This window comes from Ornithorhynchus anatinus, chromosome 13 (assembly GCF_004115215.2).
Source record: "Ornithorhynchus anatinus isolate Pmale09 chromosome 13, mOrnAna1.pri.v4, whole genome shotgun sequence".
Taxonomy (NCBI): domain Eukaryota; kingdom Metazoa; phylum Chordata; class Mammalia; order Monotremata; family Ornithorhynchidae; genus Ornithorhynchus; species Ornithorhynchus anatinus.
The window spans coordinates 26075281-26093850 of NC_041740.1; the positions used below are offsets into that span (position 1 = coordinate 26075281).

The 18570-nt window shown below is 40.4% G+C and overlaps 1 protein-coding gene across 5 annotated transcripts in view; it reads left to right on the forward strand.

Annotated features, from left to right (window-relative positions):
• The window catches only part of PHTF2 (putative homeodomain transcription factor 2), a 104718-nt gene that overhangs the window by 38601 nt on the left and 47547 nt on the right, over nucleotides 1-18570 (forward strand). For all 5 annotated transcript variants that reach the window (XM_007670961.3, XM_007670962.3, XM_029077680.2 and 2 more), the window contains exons 3-5: nucleotides 4345-4401; nucleotides 10385-10454; nucleotides 11792-11950. In XM_007670961.3, coding sequence (XP_007669151.1) covers nucleotides 4345-4401; nucleotides 10385-10454; nucleotides 11792-11950 — 286 coding nt within the window. The remainder of the gene's footprint in view (nucleotides 1-4344; nucleotides 4402-10384; nucleotides 10455-11791; nucleotides 11951-18570) is intronic.

Here is an 18570-nt window from a genome sequence, read left to right on the forward strand (position 1 = left end):
CTGGGTGGAGTGGCTGTGATTCTTACTTCAGAGATTTCAAGTACTGTACTGAGTTCATTGTGGAGTCCTGTCTACCAACTCTGTTGCAGTGTACTCGCTCAAGCTTTTAGTACAGTTCTCTGCGTGCTGTAAAAGCTCATCAAATGCCATTGATTAATTGGAGGAGGGCACCTCATTCAAAAAGAGTTCCAACTGGGAGGAGTACGCATGTCCTCTGACCACCCTTTATTGCTGGTACTGTCGTCATCCATAATTAAAATTGCATGTGAGTGATTCATCTTCCCCATTCAAGCTGGTTTCTTTAGCTGTCATTAATTTCTTTTCAAGAATAAACCCCTCCTTTGTTTATCATCTGTCAGGTTTTGAGCTAAGTGTGACAGTCTTAACTATCTTATCATTATTAGCCTTGAGAGAACATTTAACTGTTTTAGTTTGGTTTTTTCGCATACCATCCGGGATCATAAAATTGGGTTCCATCTCCTGGGAGACAGGAAAATTGTTTTTATCTTGATGGCCATTCCAACAAGCCTGATTCAGATGACTTTTTCCAGCTAAATGAATTTGTTTTAGTTGTTGTCCTTACAGTCATCTAAGGTTGTTACTTCTGAGTCATTTTAAATTTAGACTCCCAGTTTGACTTGTATCCCAGGGCTCTTAGAGCCTTATGGAAAACTCAAGGAATCAAAGCCAACGGGTTTATTTATGATCTTATTTTGGGGATGCTATTGGGCATTTTGGTTGTGAAGTTACGTGTTTTGGGATCACAATTTCCTGGCTTAAGCTGAGACTTAGGTCTTCCTCTTTGTGACAGCAACGTGGAGGAGCTTTCTCATTTGTTTTCCTGTGATACCGACTACTCTAATAGACTTGTAGATTGTTCAAAGGGAAGAAGAAACAAACCGTTGCTCCTCATACTTTCCTGTTGTCTTTCAATACATTTGACCTGAAAAAAAAATGCAACAAAGTTTAGAATGATGACTGAGCAAGTAGTCTGGGGAGAGAAGTAGCAAATTGGAATTTGGGAGTTTAGGCTTCTATTTTCTGCTCTACCATTAGGTTGTTCCATGTTCTCTAATGAGTCTTTTCACTTTGCCATCATTCAATTTCCACCACTGTAAAACACAGATAGTGCCCCATCTCTGCCTTATAATGAAGATGAATTGTATAGGTCAGCCAGCCTTGAGTGTGGATTGGTAATGGGAGTTTCTGTGTATCAGTTGTATCAGCAAGTGTGAACCACAGTGGAGTCTGAGCAGTTGTTTGTTTTATTGTTTTATGGGATTTGTTAAGCCCTTACTATGGGCCAGGGAGATACAGACTAATCAAGTTGGACACAGTCCATGTCCTCCACTGTGCTTACAGACTTAATCAGTGGTATTTGAATACTTATTGTGTGCAAAGCACTGTACTAATACAATAGTGTTGTATTGTCCTCCTACACATTATTTGATCACAAAGGGCTTACAGTCTAGAGCGGGAGACAGATATTGAAATAAGTTACAGATAAGGGAAATGGCAGGGTATGTGGTTCTTATGTAAATGATGAGGGGCTGAGGGTGGGTTGCATATCAAGTACTTAAAGTGTACAGATCCAAATGCAGAAGGGAGAGCCGAGTTCTGAGTAGAGAAAGTGAAGCTTTAGTAGGAGGAGGTCTCTTGGAGCAGATGTGTTTTTCATTAATACTGTGAAAGTGTGACTGTGACTGTGGAGGTCTGTCATATATGAAACAGGAGAGAGTTTCAGGCCAGAGGGAGGAGGTGGAATGGCAGTTTACTGAAAAATGCAGACAGTGACTGCTTATGATACTATGGAGGAATGGACATTTGGAACTTTATTAATATTGGCCCACAGGTTTACAGGATGGTTTCCATCCCACAGGATAGAAAAGAGGACCTAAAATAATCAAATTCGAAGAATTAAAAATATTTAAAAGTTAAAACTTAAAAATGGGGATATTATGGTGTTGAATGCCAATGGAATGAAAATTTTTTCAGGGAGAGAATTTGCTGCACTGGTATTTTGGGAAATAGCTGCAATTCTCTATTGACTTTGCCTCCAAATTGGAATTAATTCAGAATCTATGGGCTCTTAGAGCACTGTCAGGATTTATTGACTGCATTTAGAGCACCAAGAGACTGTTGAAGCCATCAGTGCCAGCAGAGTAAACCTAGCTGCCCAGAGGTAGACAGCCTCAAAGATAGACACCTATACTGGTCCCTCAATCTGCCCACAGCTGTACAAATCGTTTTGTTTATAGGGTTATTGGTCAAGGCATGAAGTGTATTGCTTGCCCAAGGTAATGCTTGCCCTCTCCCTTCTGCGTTACCTCTACCTTTTGGATCTGTGCTCTTTAAGCACATGATATTCACCCCACCTTCAGCCCTACAGCTCTTCAGTACTTATCTCTAAGCTTGTCTCCAGACTGTAAACTCGTCGTGGGCAGTGAACGTGTCTACCAGTTCTGTTGTGTTGTACTCTCCCAAGCGCTTAGTATACAGTACTGTGCACATGGTAAGGGCTCAATAAATACCTTTGATTGAGTGATTGATAAATGCCTGGCTCCTCTTCTAGTGTGTAAGCTCCTTATGGGCAGGGAACATACCAACTCAGTTGTATTGGACTCTCACAAGCGCTTAGTGCAGTGTTCTGCCCAATGGGTACCAGTGAGTTGTATTTATTGAGCACTTAGGCTATGCTGAGCACTGCACTAAGAGCTTGGGCGAGTAGCATATGGCAGTTGGTAGACACATTACCTGCTCAAATGCTCAGAAAACGCTCAATAAATACGACCTGCAATGAGCTTACAGTCCATGCTGCTTCTCTGACTCTCTTGTACTCTCCCAAGCACTTAACTATAGTGCCCTGAACACACGATGTGCTCAGTGAATAGTATTGCTTGAATGATTGCATATCAGTAGAGGAGCTGTATGGTGTAGTGGGTAGAACATGAGCCTGGGAGTCAGAAGGTCATGGCTTCTAGTACTGGTTCCCCTGCTTGTCTACTGTGTGGCCTTGGGGAAGTCACTTCACTTTTCTGTGCCTCAGTTACCTCATCTTAAAATGGAGATGAAGACTGTGAGCCCAGAGCAGAACAGGAAGTGTGTGTGTGCCCAACACGATTTGCTTGTATTCATTCAGTCGTATTTATTGAGCGCTTACTGTGTGCAGAGCACTGTACTTTCCAAGCACTATTCAGCAATAGAGACAATCCCTGCCCACAACAGGCTCACAGTCTAAAAGATGGGCTTATGCATCCCAGTGCTTAGTATAATGGCTGGCACATAGTAAGCGCTTAACAAATACAATAACAGTAATGATAAGAATAATAACTCACTCTCCTTCCAGCCCGCCATCAGTAAGCTGGAACCAGGGTTGAATTCAGTTCCAGTTGGAACTGGAGGAGACTCTGGGGGTAGCAGCAGCATGAATAATAATAATAATGAAGCAGCATGGCTCAGTGGAAAGAGCCTGGGCTTGGGAGTCAGAGGTCATCGGTTCGAATCCCGGCTCTGCCACTTGTCAGCTGTGTGACTGTGGGCAGGTCACTTAACTTCTCTGTGCCTCAGTTGCCTCATCTGTAAAATGGGGATTAAGACTGTGAGCCTCATGTGGGACAACCTGATTACCCTGTATCTACCCCAGTGCTTAGAACAGTGCTCTGCACATAGTAAGCGCTTAACAAATACCAACATTATTATTATTAATAATGGTATTTGTTAAGCGCTTACTATGTGCCAGGTACTGTACTGAGCATTGGGGTAGATACAAGCAAATCGAGTTGGACACAGTCCCTGTCCCATGTGGGGTTCACAGCCTGAATCCTCATTTTACAGATGAGGTAACTGAGGCCTAGAGAAACAAGTCGGGGTCTTGGAAGGAGTTGTGGTGTCCAGCCCACCCTCTCCCAGCCCCACTGTCTACTCTCTTTGGTCAACAGCAGCACCAGCAGCTCTGTCTCTCTAATTTTACTCCACCCCGAGGCCCTGGATGACATGCCTGCCATCTTTAATAGCTGGCTCTACTGATTCTCCGGCCCCTACCCAATAACGCCCTCCTCTCTTCCTAAAAGCATGCTCATCCTTGTGATGGGTGGGAAGGTGACGGCGGAGTGCAAGGTAGGGGAGGCTGCTGATCTTCCAGTTAATTTTTTGTTTTTTATTCCCATCGTCTAAGCGCCCCTCGAAAAGCCCACCTCTTCCAGGAAGCCTTCCCCAGTTAAGTCATGACATCTTAGTCTCACAGTTCAACAGCCAAATGTTCAAATTGCATGTGGGGAATAAAGCTCATGTTGTCATCAACTCTCAAAGAAAAGACCTTAATTTGCCATTATGTTTTCTTTTCAGATTGGTGCTTATGATCAGCAAATATGGGAAAAATCTGTAGAGCAAAGAGAAATCAAGGTAATTTAAAAGTTATATTTTGGTTTGTATCCTGGAATGATATGTGTAAAATAATAATGGCAAACAACAGTTTTGTTTAGTACCACCCAAGGATGTTTTCAATATGAAAATGTTATTTTTCATTTGCATCCTAAAATTTAAATTGAAAGTCTGCTTTTAAAGACACATTGCATTTTCACTTCATTTCATTCTCTAACTCTGATCTTTTGATGAGAGTTTTGTATTCCACTATCTTCCATGTTTTCTCTGTGAATTCAAATGTTGGTTTTCTATCAGCTTTCTTATTTTGTGGGTTTTTCTACTTTCACTTAGTCACTTTATTCTTCCAGTTTGCTTTTCCTTTCTGATGCTGTCATTGTTCTGTACAGTTTGTTAGCCTGGTAAGTATTTCTGGGTTTCCTTCCCGAGTGACCTACCACAGAATCTGCCTTGCCCGTTTGGGATTTTGTGTGGCTAACTGAATGCGACTGATATTAAATCCTCTCTGGAAGCTTCGTCACCGCTATTAAAATTGAGAGTCATTAGATATTGGCCAGAGACCCAGCCTCTCATTCACAGACAACAAGGTGACTTTATAAGCTCGTTGCGGGCAAGGAATTTTTCTGCCTACTCTGTCGTATTGCTCTCTGCACATAGCAAGCACTCAGCAAATACCATCGATTGACTGATTAGCAACCTGACCCCTAGGTCCCTGCTTTCTGTGCTCTGTCACGCTAGTGAGTTGGTGCATTGCCATGGAGAGTTTCTCTTCCCTGTCCCTCATGCTTCTGCTAGAACACAGAGTGCTGAGAGCAAGTTGGTGGGCTGGAATGCAGTGTATTGCAAAGTGCACACGAAGCCTTTTTTCATGTTCAAGGGACGTCAATCGAGTGCCGAAGATGCTGTGACTCAGAAGGGTGTTGCCGTGGGGGCCGCTGTGGTTTTTTGCACATATGGTGGCCTTCTGTTTGTCAGGATTCCTGCCAAACCTCTTAATAAGTAGTCATCGCTTCTCTTGAGGGTTGGTATATCATGGAAGGATCTACGTTCATTTGGTGTTTTTAAACTCTTACTGATTTCAGTGGTGGTAGAGAATGGAGTAGTAAGAATGTTTGTGTAAGATTGCTTCTTTTCCCCCCGTGGTATTTCTTAAGCACTTACTGTGTGTCAAGCATTTTTCTAAGCACTGGGGTAGATACGAGTTTTATCAGGGTGGACACAGTCCCTGTCCTACAAGGGGCTCACACTTTACATGGGCAGGGAATGAGTCTGCTAATTCTGCTGACAGGATTCTGTCATACCTGCCCCACTGTATTGTACTCCCCCAAGTGTTTAATGCAGTTCTCTGCACACAGTAAGCAGCCAATAAACTCTTTTGATTGAGATTATATGGTTTAGGATGCAGGAAGTTATTTAGGGAAGGCTTATTTATTTTTATGGTATTTAAGGGCTTACTATGTGTCAAACACTGTTTTAAGCACTGAGGTAGGTACAAGTTAATTAGGTTGGACACAGTCCCTGTCCCTCTTGGGGCTCCCAGAGGAGGCTGGATTTTAGGAGGGCTTTGAATTTACAGAGAGTTGCAGTCCATCTGATTTGGGGAAAGTGACAGTGTGAGAGGGGGGAGTGAGGTAGAAGAGACGGGAGTGGGGTTCAGCTAGAAGATTGGTGCAGGAGAAACAGGGAGAGTTGGGAATAGCAAGTGAAGAGAGCAGATAGCTAAGGCAAAGCGAGGTGATGGACAGCATTGAAGCCAATTGTAGGGAGATTTTGTCTGATGCGAAGAGAACCCAGGAAGCCAGGGTTGGATTTTAAGGAGAGTAGAGTTGTGGATCAAGCAGCCATCTAGGCAGCAGAGACTGGATGGGAGAGAGCCTGGAGGCCGGGAGATCAGTGAGGAGGCTGATGGAGCAGTAAGTCCAAAGCATCAACCAGGTGGTAGAAATTTGGGTGGGAAGTAAGGGACAGATCCATGAGACACTGGTGAACAAGGTGAAGGTGAAAGGAATCTGGAAGTCTGAACAGCCTGGAGGGACAGGTAATAAATACCTGCCACCTCCAATGTTCTGGGCAGCAGATCAAGACTTGCAGCAACCGACTGTATATCGCCTCTGCCCAGAGCTTGGGATGCCTGTTCTGTCGGCACCAATTATGAGGAACCAAGAGACAAGTGAGTGTCCTGCTGTGCACTCATGGGGCCGTAAGCTAGGCGCTCTTCTACGTGCGAGTAATGCATAAGTGAATTCCTCCCAAGTGAGAAGTGTTCTTGGGTGGGAGTGAAGTGCTTTGCCACGTGCGAGTGACACATAAGTATATTCTTCCTGAGAGGGAAGTGTTCGTAGACTGCAAGGCGCCAAACTAAAATAAGTATATTCCTAAGAGGGAAGTTCAATTTGCCACATGTGAATAACCTAAATAGTGAACGTATTCCTCCAGAAAGGGAAGTTCAGTTCTCCACGTGGAATCAATTTTATATGGCTCAGCCTTTCCGGTCTCTCACTCTTGCTGAGCCAATCCTTGGACCCTACTCCTCACGGAGGGTGATGGATGTGTGAGAAGAGGCCAGCAGGATTTGTCACTAGAGAACACTGTGGTTGCTGACTTCTGGACTGGGGAGGGTGGTGGTGATGTTGACTGAGATGGAAAAGTTAGGTGGAAGAGTGGTCTAGGGGAAAGATGAGGGGTTATTTTTAAGAATGAAGCAATCTTAGAGGCATACCGATAGAAGGCGTTCTGTTTTAGAATGACCTAAAAGGGAAAGGTTCTGTTTTAGGACTTAATGTTATTATATTACGTGTACATTTCATTGAGTAATGGGGTAAATGACAAGAGTTACTCTCTTCCTTTAAATAATTGGCATTTTTAGAGTCTATAGTGAGACACCTCTGTCCCACAGCTTGGGGCTAGCAACCCCTTGGACATAGAGGATGGCAAATCAGAGATTGGCTTGTAATGAATTATTAGAGGGAAATGGGAAAACAGTCTTTTTTGTTGTTGTCGGGTTTTTTTTTTTTCCGGTATTGGTTAAGCTCTAATGTGCTAGACATTATACTTAGCACTGAGGTAGGTAAACTAATCAGATTAGACATAGCTATGTCCCACATAGAGTTCACAGTCTAAAGGGAAGAAGAACTAGTATTGAATCCCCATTTTACAAATAACACAGCTGAGTCAGAGAGGAATGAAGTGACTTGCCTGTGGTTCCAAAGTAGGCTAGTGTCAGACCTGGAGTTAGAACCCAACTTTTTGCTCTTTCCATTGAGCCACCCTGCTTCTCACTCATCTTCACAACCTTTTATAACCCCAGCCCCTCCTCCCCCATATAGCCACCTCAATTCATCATCTGCTCTCTAGAGCCACCCCAGTTGAAAGCCTCTTAAATGGAATCTTCATGTCATGAAAGAAGACTAAACAGGATTTCCTTTGTTAAACTGTTCATTATGGTTTTCTTTGCTGATAGAGGAAAAAAAAAACTGCAGGAAATCCAGATAAAGGAACAGAAATATTCCTAATTTTAAAAGCCTCCTTGCTTAGCAAATTCACCTTTAAATATTTACTCTTTGGGCTTAAGGTAAGAGCGATACATTTTACAGCTTATTTGATAACTCTCTTAACTCTTTTGTACTATTTATAGAGGCTCTGCTCTTACGTAAACCACTAGAAGTAATGGAGTCGAGAAAAAAACAGATTCATAGTTCTTAAGAATTGACTGGAGATTTTCTTGTGCATTTATATTATGTTCCTAAATTTCTGTTCTCCATTTTCCCTTAGTTACTAATAATGCTTTCACTTTTTCTGTGTGTATGAGGTACTGTACTAAGTGCTGTGGTAGATAGAAACTAATCAGGTTGGATGTAGTGCATGTTCTACATGGGGCTCATAATCTTAAACTCCATTTTACAGATGAGGTAACTGAGGCACAGTGAAGTGACTTTCCCAAGTTCACGCAGTAGACAAGAGGCAGACTGGGATTAGAACCCAGGTCCTTCTGACTCCTAGGATCTTGCTCTACCCAATAGGCCATGCTGCATCTGCTTATATATTTGCGTGCCTTTTTGAGAATTCTTTTGATAAGAATGAGTACCAACAGTACAGCTGTTTTATAAAACAAATGGCACATTGCTACAGTCTGTATTTTTCCATCTTAATTTGTCATTTTAAAATGAAATTAGATTGTATATATCCCCTTAGCCTCATAAGTATGATTACATTTTGAGTGGTACTGATTACCAAAATTGGAATTTTATGTTGCGCCGTCAATGAAATGATTTTCTTTGATCATGCACTCTGTTGATTAGTGGCCTTTATTTCAGCCAATAGATCTTATTGATTGAGCATTTACTGTATGTAGAGCACTATACTGATCATATGGGAGAATATAATACAAGAGTTGGTAGACTCGTTCCCTGCCCACAGGAGCTTACATTCTAGAGACGAGTTTATATGCTGTTGAATTTTTATTAACAAAACTGACAAGTTTTTTGAAGAATTTTTTTTTTTGGAGCCAGAATAGAAAAGATTAAGATCTATTTTTTTCCCAGGATGAATGGACTACAAATAGTTATTGGAACAAAAGGGGCAGGTTGAAAAACATGTTAAGACTTGGAAGATGGAGTTGCATGTGTTGTCGGCCCTGTATGATATATATCATAAATAGTTGTAATTCTCACAGGCTTCATTAAGATGCTTATATCCCATTTATAAAAATAGTCAAGATTGTTTTAGAAGGGAAGGCCTATGGTATGAACAAAATCATATGGATTCCAATTAATATACTGCAGTAATAATTATAATTGTAATATTGTAAATAATAATTATTTGGTATTTAAGCACATACTATATGCCAAGCACTGTACTAAGCACGGAGGTAGGTTCAAGATAATCTGGTCCTATGAGGGGCTCACATTTTAAGTAAGAGGGAGCACAGGTAATGAGTCTCCATTTGCAGCTGAGGGAACTGAGGCATAGAGAAGTTAAGTGACTTGCCCAGGGTCCCACAGCTGACAAGTGGTGGAGCGGGGATTAGAACCCAGGTCCTCTGACTCCCAGGCCCGTACTCTTTCCACTAGGCCACTCTGCTTCCCCAAGGACTTCATACAGTGCGCTGCATGCAGTAAGTGCTCAAAAAATACCATCAATTGATAATGAAGCTTGTCCAAAGTTATTTTATTATGGAGAGGTCTGATTGAAAAGCTTGCTAGTTTTAATGCCCCATATATGCATTCATAGTCTCATATACCTACAAATAAATTTATATCATGCTTTCATATTTGAAAATGTTGCTTCTGAGGTTGAATTTTATGTGTGTGGGTGTGGCTGAAAAGACTGCATGATTTGCCCTTTGAACTTGCTCTGAGGTTGCATTTGCTTCTTGCAGCCCCTGGCACCGTTTTGAATTGTTTCATAATCTTTCAGCAGTGTTGGTTTGAAAAGCACCACACCCTTTCCGATTGTGTGACACACTATATTCACATCTCTTGGGGACAGCAGGGGTGTCTGCCTCAGGAACTTGAAGGTCCTAATTCATATATAGGACTATGGAGAGGAGGAGAGGAATCTTTATTCCCAGAGCAGGTGGATGGGTCATATCACAAGGAAAATGAGTCCAGTGCCATTCAGAAGGTACCTACCGGGGGCAGGAACTGGTAGTGTTTGAATTGGGAATGTCCCGCCCTCCCAATGAACATGCTCTAGTCTAGAATTATGAACCCAGGAACACCTGCATCTTTAATATCCTGCTCCCTCCCTCTTAGGTTCTCTTTTTTTCCCAGGAGAGGGGCCCTGACCCAGAACCTTGAACCGTGGCCAAAGAGGACGGGGAGGTAGCACATCCATGTTCACGAAGTTAAACACTTTTTGCAAAGCTCACTCATTTAATTACCACCCAAATCAAATTCACGTATTTTGAAATTTGGATATTCAAATGAGATTTTCAGAAATGACCCTTAATAAGAATCCTTCTCCTCTACTTTTGTTTCATCTTGAATTTTCATCTGTTTTCCAGGGATTAAGAAACAAACCAAAGAAAACTGCACATGTGAAGCCAGACCTTATAGATGTTGATCTTGTAAGAGGTGAGTCATGAAGTGATGAATACATAATTGGACAGAGATGGATTTGGAACTGGGACAGAGTTGGAAACAATAAATTGCGTTGACCTGTAGGAAGTGCTTAATGAATACTATAATTGCTAATAGTTTACTTACTGGTCCCTGCTCTGTAGTTCATACCTGTAGATGTGAAACTGAAATCTAGCAATAAGTGGGCTTGTTTTTCCAACTCCATTTAAAAACTTAATTGAAAAGGCTACTCAATATGCAAGATTTTCACTGGAGTGCCAAGAATCGACCACTTAACTTTCATTAAGAACTTGTATAGTATATTCTTCCAAAATCTCTGATCCAAAAAAAGGATAATTAAATTGATCAAAATTGTGGCTACTCAAATAATTCATCTTATTAAAAAAAATGCCTCAAAGAACAAATCCTTTAGCCAGACATGCTCAGATGATCTGGGAGGTTTCTCTTTTCTTCCCTTTTTCAATTATTTTTACATTTCTGGAATAAGCAAAAAAACTCTAGTTTTATAATACAAAACAAGATTTGTGAGGTCAGCTAAAGTGAGCATCTAAATATAGCCAATTTAACTTTTTGTTCTGTTATAAAGGTTGAGGAAAAGGTCTTTTGTAAATTATAAAATAGAATTCCAATAAGTAATGTGCTTTTAATGTGAATAATGTGAAGTGTGTGAAAAAATTCATGTTGTATGAAATGTGCTAATGCTATCAGTATGTCTAAATAGGAGCGATGTGAATTTTTTTTTTTACTTGCCAACTAACCTCCCATCTCCTCCTTAATATTGAGCCTATCTTTTCTAAATGCCACTTAATTATACTGAATATGATCTTGTCCCCTGCGAAGAAGCAGAAACTCCTGATTATTGGCCTTAGGGTATTCCATCAGCTTTGTCTTCCCTGTTTATCATCGCTTTTCTCTCACTACACAACATCTCACAGGGTTCATTACTCTGGAAGTCAACCAACTCACTGTGCTCTCCTATTGCCAACCTCTTCCTCACATTTTCCCTCCTCCCTGCAATCAGTCAATCAATCAAAGGTATTGAGTGCTTACTACATCCAGAGTGTTTGGGAGAGTACTTGACTGTCCTCCCCATCTTTAACAGCCTCTGGAAATCTTCTCTGTCCCAGGAGACCCTCCCTGATTATACTCTCATCTCCCTACATTATATTCCCCTATCCCTCAACTCCCACATATTCCCCAGCACTTGGACACTCACAATCCCTATAACACAGATGTTACGTATCTTTATACTCTTTTATTTTCCAGTCTCTGTAAATTATTTTAGATGGGAGAGTTCAGATCAATAAATTTATTTTTTGGGCTCTTTGCAGGATCTGCATTTGCTAAAGCGAAACCTGAAAGCCCTTGGACCTCTTTGACCCGAAAAGGAATTGTTCGAGTTGTGTTCTTCCCATTTTTCTTCAGGTGGTGGTTACAAGTCACTTCGAAGGTCATCTTTTTCTGGCTACTTGTCCTTTACCTTCTTCAAGGTAGGAGCAAATGACAAACTATAAACTAGTATTATTGTTTTACTGCTTGTGGAATTAGGAAACGTCTCGTAATATTCCAGAAATGCTTTCGGTTTTCTGAAACACATGTAGATATATCAAGGAAAGTTATTTTCAAAGGATTCCCCAAATCCTGTGCTTTATATGATCAGCTTCTGGTAAAATCTTATCTATTTAGGTAAATGCATTTTGATTTCCTCGATGTAATGGGGCTGTAATAATATAGTAACAATGGTATTAGTTAAGCACATACTATGTGCCATTTCTCCTGTAAGGGAAATTTGGGAAGAATCAGGACTAAAGTGGAGAGAGGCTTGTCTAAAATTTCTCTATTGTACCTCTGAATTGCTGTTATGGGTGTAGGACAAATTTGTTTCATACAAGTAAATCTTGCTTACTTTAAAGGTTATCTACCTCTCCCTTTGGCGATCACTTGGCATGTTTCAGCAAAATTGCAAATATAAGTTAAGATAATTGGGGGAAGGTAATTAATTGGCTTCGGAGGGCTTTGTCTATGGCATGACAGAGTCTGGGCTTTCTGACATTCAGGCCGTCCCTAACAATATTTGAGAAAAATTGGCACCTTGAGTTTGTCAGATGTACTTTTTATGGTTTGAGTTTTTTCCAAGGAGTGTATGGTTTTTTTTTTTAATGGTCTAAATGAATGGTTAAAGATGCACTGTGGCCTTGGAATTCAGATTAAAAATTCCAAAATTTTGCTTATGCTAGGTTGCCCACAAGTCCAAGATATGAAGCACTGTGCTTAGTGGAAAGAGCACAAGCCTGGGAGTCAGATGACATGGGTTCTAATCCCTGCTCTGCCACTTGCCTGCTGTGTGACCTTGGGCAAGTCACTTAACTTTTCTGTGCCTCAGTTTCCTCAACTGTAAAATGGAGATTAAATACCTTTTCTGCCTCCTACTTAGACTGTGAGCCTTATGTAGGGCAGAGACTGTGTCTGACTTAATTAACTTTTACCTACCCCAGTGCTTAGAACACTGTTTGACACATAGTAAGCACTTTACAATTACCATAGGGAAATAAATGAAATATTATTTGAGCAGCTAAACTTACTGCTGAGTTTTGTAACTTTGGCTAGATTTGTACATTAGTCTAGACTTGGAAGAGCTTGAGAAATATTCATTCTAGAATGAGGCAACCAGCAAATTTAAACTCATTTGAAACTGTTGATCAATCAATCTTCCTTCCAAACTGGTGATCTGTTATCAGACATATTGTAATTTTTCTTTATTAATATCATTATTGTTATCAAATATTAAGCATCCTTGGATGCATGCTTGTTTTAGATATTATTTTTTATGAAGCACTTAGAACAAGTTGTGCACGTGAAGACACTTAATATTAGTTTCAATTCTACAAATATAGCTTACATTCTAGCTGTCATAAAGAGTGTGGTGTTTTGTGTTATACAATATAACCAGTGGTTACTGTGTCCCTTAAATTCTTAAAATGCTCTTTTGGTTTTCTCAACTTTTGTTGCTAAAGCATATCAGGGTAGATTGCGGCCAAAATTGTGCATGCCCTGATAGAAGCCTCCACAAACTCAAGGTACTGCTTTTTCTCCTTGAGAAAGGGATAGTTAGAGATAGGTCTTGGGCCATGGACCAAATATCAGTAAACCCAGACTCTGTCATGCCAGAGAAGCAGCATGGCCTACTGGATAGATCACGGACCTGGAAGTCAGAAGGAACTGGGTTCTAATCCCGACACCGCCACTTGTTTGCTGTGTGACCTTGGGCAAAGCATTTAACTTCTCTGGGCCTCAGTTACCTCAACTGTAAAATAAAAATTAAGACTGTTAGCCCCATGTGGAGCAGAGATAGTGTACAACCTGATCAGCTCATATCCTCCCCAACGCTTAGTACAGTGCCTGGCACACAGTAAACACTTAACAATACCTTTAGAAAAAAAGGCTGGAAATATCACTGACAAAGCTCTCAAAAACCAGTAACCTTCCCCCAGTTCTCTAAAGTTGTATTTGGAGCTTAGAATCATGCCAAGTCATCTCAGTTTGATGACCAGTTAAGCACTTTGAACCAGGATCGGTGGAAGAAGAATATCGATTAAAAAAATACTTGGGTTTGGCACAACTAATTCTGAGAATGTTAAAGAATGATAATTTTTGGTCTCTGTGTGTTTGTGTGTGAGATGAACCAAGTCATCAGTTTTAGTTCTCTGTATGCCTTTCTGAACACTTGCTGGATGAAATTACTACTGTTGAAGTCTATAGCTAGAATAGCTCCCAGGTGCCACTATAACAGCTAAAATGTAGCCTAAGCTTAGCCTTACCTAAAGGTGGTTTGGGATGTGGAAAGAGCCCTGGTCTGAAAATCAGGAATTGGGTTTTGGTCAAAGTTGTTCTTCTAGCTAGGAGATTTCTTTTTATGGTGCTTGTTAAATACTCGTATTATGCCCGGCACTGTTCTAAATGCTGGAGTAGGTACAAATTAATCAGGTCAGATTCTGTCTCTGTCCCACATAGGGTTCATAGTCTGCCTGAGGGAGGTGGATTACCATATTTACTTGAATAGTGCCCCATTTTGTTGCAAAATTTTTGCAATCCCCAGAGAGGGATGGGATTAGGAAGTCAGAATCTGTGCTTAATAAATACTATTGAATTAGTAATGACTTTGAATGGGCAGCATCGTTTTCAATATTATCAATACAGAAGTATTTCTGGGGCTAAGAATTCCCAAATCCAGAAGTGCTGGGATTAAGCTCTGGCAAGACCTGGTATGAATTAAGCACTGGTTGTACCTTGCTGACCAATTGCATTTGTTACATTTTGAGCCAGTGGTAGCTCTGAATTAACTAGAATTCTGTTGTGCAGCTTTCTCAATGTGGTTTTGCTGTTTTAAGAGGAATCTGAACTTTAATCAGACAAGAAAGCTGCTCCACTTTTCGTGTACTTCCTCCCTGGTCTAAGGTGCCTGAAAGCAGCAATTTATTAGTGAAAATTCACAACAGGTTTTCCATCTGTTGGAGATAGAAAATAGCTTTGGCCTTAACAGATTATTATGGTTTTTGTTAAGCAATTACTATGTGTCAAGCACTATTCTAAATATTGGGGTAGATTCAAGTTAGCATCAGACATGGTTGGTCACTTGTCCCACATGGGGCTCTCAGGCTAAGTAGAAGGGAGAACAGATATTGAATCCTCATTTTACTAATGGGGAAACCTAGGCACAGAGAAGTTAAGAGACTTGCCCAAGGTCACACAGCAGGCAAGTGGTTGAACTGGGATTAGAACCCAGGTCCTCTGACTTCCAGGCCTTTGCTCTTTCCACTAGGCCAGGCTGCTCCTCAGATATAAATTTTTCAGTCTGAAAAAAAACTGTGTGCAGCCCTAAATAGCATTAACCAAAGTTGGCGAGCCCAAATTCTTGAATCTTCTCTGTCTGGATCCCCATCTCTAGTTGTCATCTTTCACTGCTAAACTTTCAGCTGTCACTCTTTTTTTCCAATCCAGAAGGTACTTTATAGAATTCTAAAAGTGATTCATTTCTGTCATTTTAAAAATAGAAGTTATAAAATATTTCAGATATTTAGATCTCAGAAAAGTTATCTTCCTGTCTTCTAAATTGTTCATGGGAAGAAATGCTTTTTTCACTTGAAAAGCTATCCTGATGTTAAGGGAAATTTTTATCCCTCATTGTGTTTGTAATTAACGAGCTTTCTCAAGCTTTCATTTTTTCCAGTGTGGGAATGGAAACTCTTTAAATCAGTACTGTTAGCAATAAATAGCACAATTAAAGCTTCCGGCCAATAGGTATTTTCATTACTGGAAGACTCAGTACCGTTTAACAAACTTTCCATCATTTGGATGGGCTAATAGATGTATTCTGTTGGAAACTGTTTTGATTTCTACTAAATCATTTTTCTGTGTTAGGACATTTTTATAAAACCAGAGCTAAGTAGTTGAGGGACGATGGTGGATGAGCCTTGGTCTTGAAGCTGCAGTTCCAAAAATTACTAGAGAGGAATTGGTTTCAGTGCTAGCAACTTGCCCAGTGTCACTTGCACTCTCCCTTCAGGGTCTGTCATATTCCCACTGGGACACAGAGCAAAGACCTAGTAAGCAGGCAGGGGTGTAGCACGTTTTGAAGGGCATGTTCCATCTTTGCCCATGTTAGCCAGCCACAAGTAAAACTGGGACTCTAGAACCATGGCCTACTGATTCCAAAGCAATACTCTTTCCACTGGACCAACTGCAGGTTGAGGAACATAAGAGAGTGTAGCTGGTCATTTTGATTGAAATGAAATTGAACTTTTTTTCCCATGTGAGATTTTAGTTTTAGGAGAGTGATATTTTTACTCATTAATTTTCCTGATTTTGAGACTAGAAGTATTATTGGAGTCAGAATTTCAGGATCATGCAGAAGTCAAGGGAAGATTTTCAATTTGTAGGAGTTAAATTTAAATCTGGAAACCTGAAAGTCTCATCCATCTAGAAAACCAACTGTGTTGGCAGGCTTTCCCTAATGCTTCCTGGGAAACTGAAGCCTGATCTGGCAATTTGCCAGGAGCTTTTGTGTTTGGTTGATTGTCTCCATGTGTACACTCTTCCCTTTGAAACAATTTTCAAACTACCCTTGGGGGCCGGGGGGGTGGGCGCGGGAAGGGGGTGGTTTGTATAAATCTGCTAGTATATTTGAATTCTGAATTCAGACTTAGTGAAACTTTGTCCTGAAAACCATCTCCTTTTGGAAAAGCATTTCCTTTAAAGAACACTTTTTAAGCAGGTTTAATAACATAATACTTGGGGTTTAGGTAAGCACTTGCTGTGTACCAAGCACAATACTAAGCGCTGGGCGTAAAGACAAGATAACCAGGTCCCCACCTGGAATTCACAATCTAAGTAGGAGGAAGAACAGGTATTGAATCCCCATTTTGCAGATGTCAGTCAATCCTATTGATTGAACGCTTACTGTGTGCAGAGCACTGAACTAAGCACTTGGGAGAATACAGTATAACAGTATAACAGACACATTCCCTGTCCACAGTTAGCTTACAGTCTAGAGGGATGAGAAGTGAAGTGACTTACTCAAGATCATACAGCAGACAAAAGTGGTGGAGCCAGGATCAGAAATTGGGCCCTCTGAGGACTCCCAGGCCTGTGCTCTTTCCACTAAACCACGGTGCTTCTTGTTATGACAATTCTTGGAAGTGATTGGAACACAGCTTTGTAAATGTTGTGCCTAATTATTATTATTATCACTATTATTATGGTTCCTGTTAAGCACTTACTAAGTGCCAAACATTGTTCTAAGTGCTCGGGTAGTTACAAGTTATTCAGTTTGGACATAGTCACTTTCCCACATGGGGCTCACATTCTTAATTCCCATTTAACAGATAAGGTAACTGAGGCACAGAGAAATGAAGTGACTTGCCAGAGATCACTCAGAAGACGTGGTGGAGCCAGGATTAGAATCTAGCTCCTTCTGACTCCCAGACCCATTCTCTATTAACTAAACTAGACAAATAATAAGATGCTTCTATTGGCCTCTACTTCCTTTGCTGAGATTAAGATTGTGTTAGAATGTGGTTTGAAGCCCTCCTCCTCTCCTCCTCTCCCTACAGATATAGGCATGCCTACCCTTAAGGAAATACCGACCTTTGCTTTTCTAGCTACATGGAAGCCTCTTCTTGAGTAGATTTTTGAGCACTCAAATCTATTGCTTTATTCTTTGCTTTCGAAAAGGAAGAGCACTTGGATCTAATTTTTTCCTTTGCCTTGGCAAAAAGAAAACACCAAGAAACTCTTCTCCAGCATCGATGCCCTCTAAGGATCTACTCGAAGATTGGCCAGGGAAAGTCATTTAAAAGACACTGAGTGGAATCATTCCATCCTGCAATTCCTGGATTGATTGGGTGTATTCTCAGAGAAAATGCTGTCAAGTTTACTTTGCCTTAAGCACTTACTCTCTCCTCCCTTGAATAGTCTCTCAGTATAGCCCATTTCAATTTAGCATAGATAGTGGAGGATCGATTTAGCATAGCTAATGACATTTCTAATGTATTAGCATAAAGTGCCCTAATGGTCAGTAAGTAGGGTGTGAAAAATGATGGTTTGAAAATTCAGTACTGTATTTATGTATGTACAAAAAATAATTCATACCCGTTCATTATAGGTGCATATTTATATTGCCTTTTGACCATGTAGGTTTAATGCATTTTATATGTATTTAATAGATCAAAATGTATATATATATACATTTATATAGTTCTGTAAATTTCTACACCATATATAATACAGTAAATATAATAAAATTTAATACACATTTAAATATATTTATATTATTTTGGGTCTTAGGGATGTGTTATACATTTAACATTATTAACATTTAGCATTATTTCCTAGGTATGGTTTAACACTCTTTCATTGCACACTGTTTTCGCTGAAACAATTAAGAGCACCAACTCTTTAATCCTACTATAATTTAAAGCTTATTATACTACCCCTCTATTTGGGGGGAAAAGAGGTAAATAAATACATTGAAGGATTTCCTTCAGGGCCTATTCCCTTTTGAGATCAACAATTAAATTGCACCCAGAAGGTTTCCTAGTGCAATTTTGCTTCT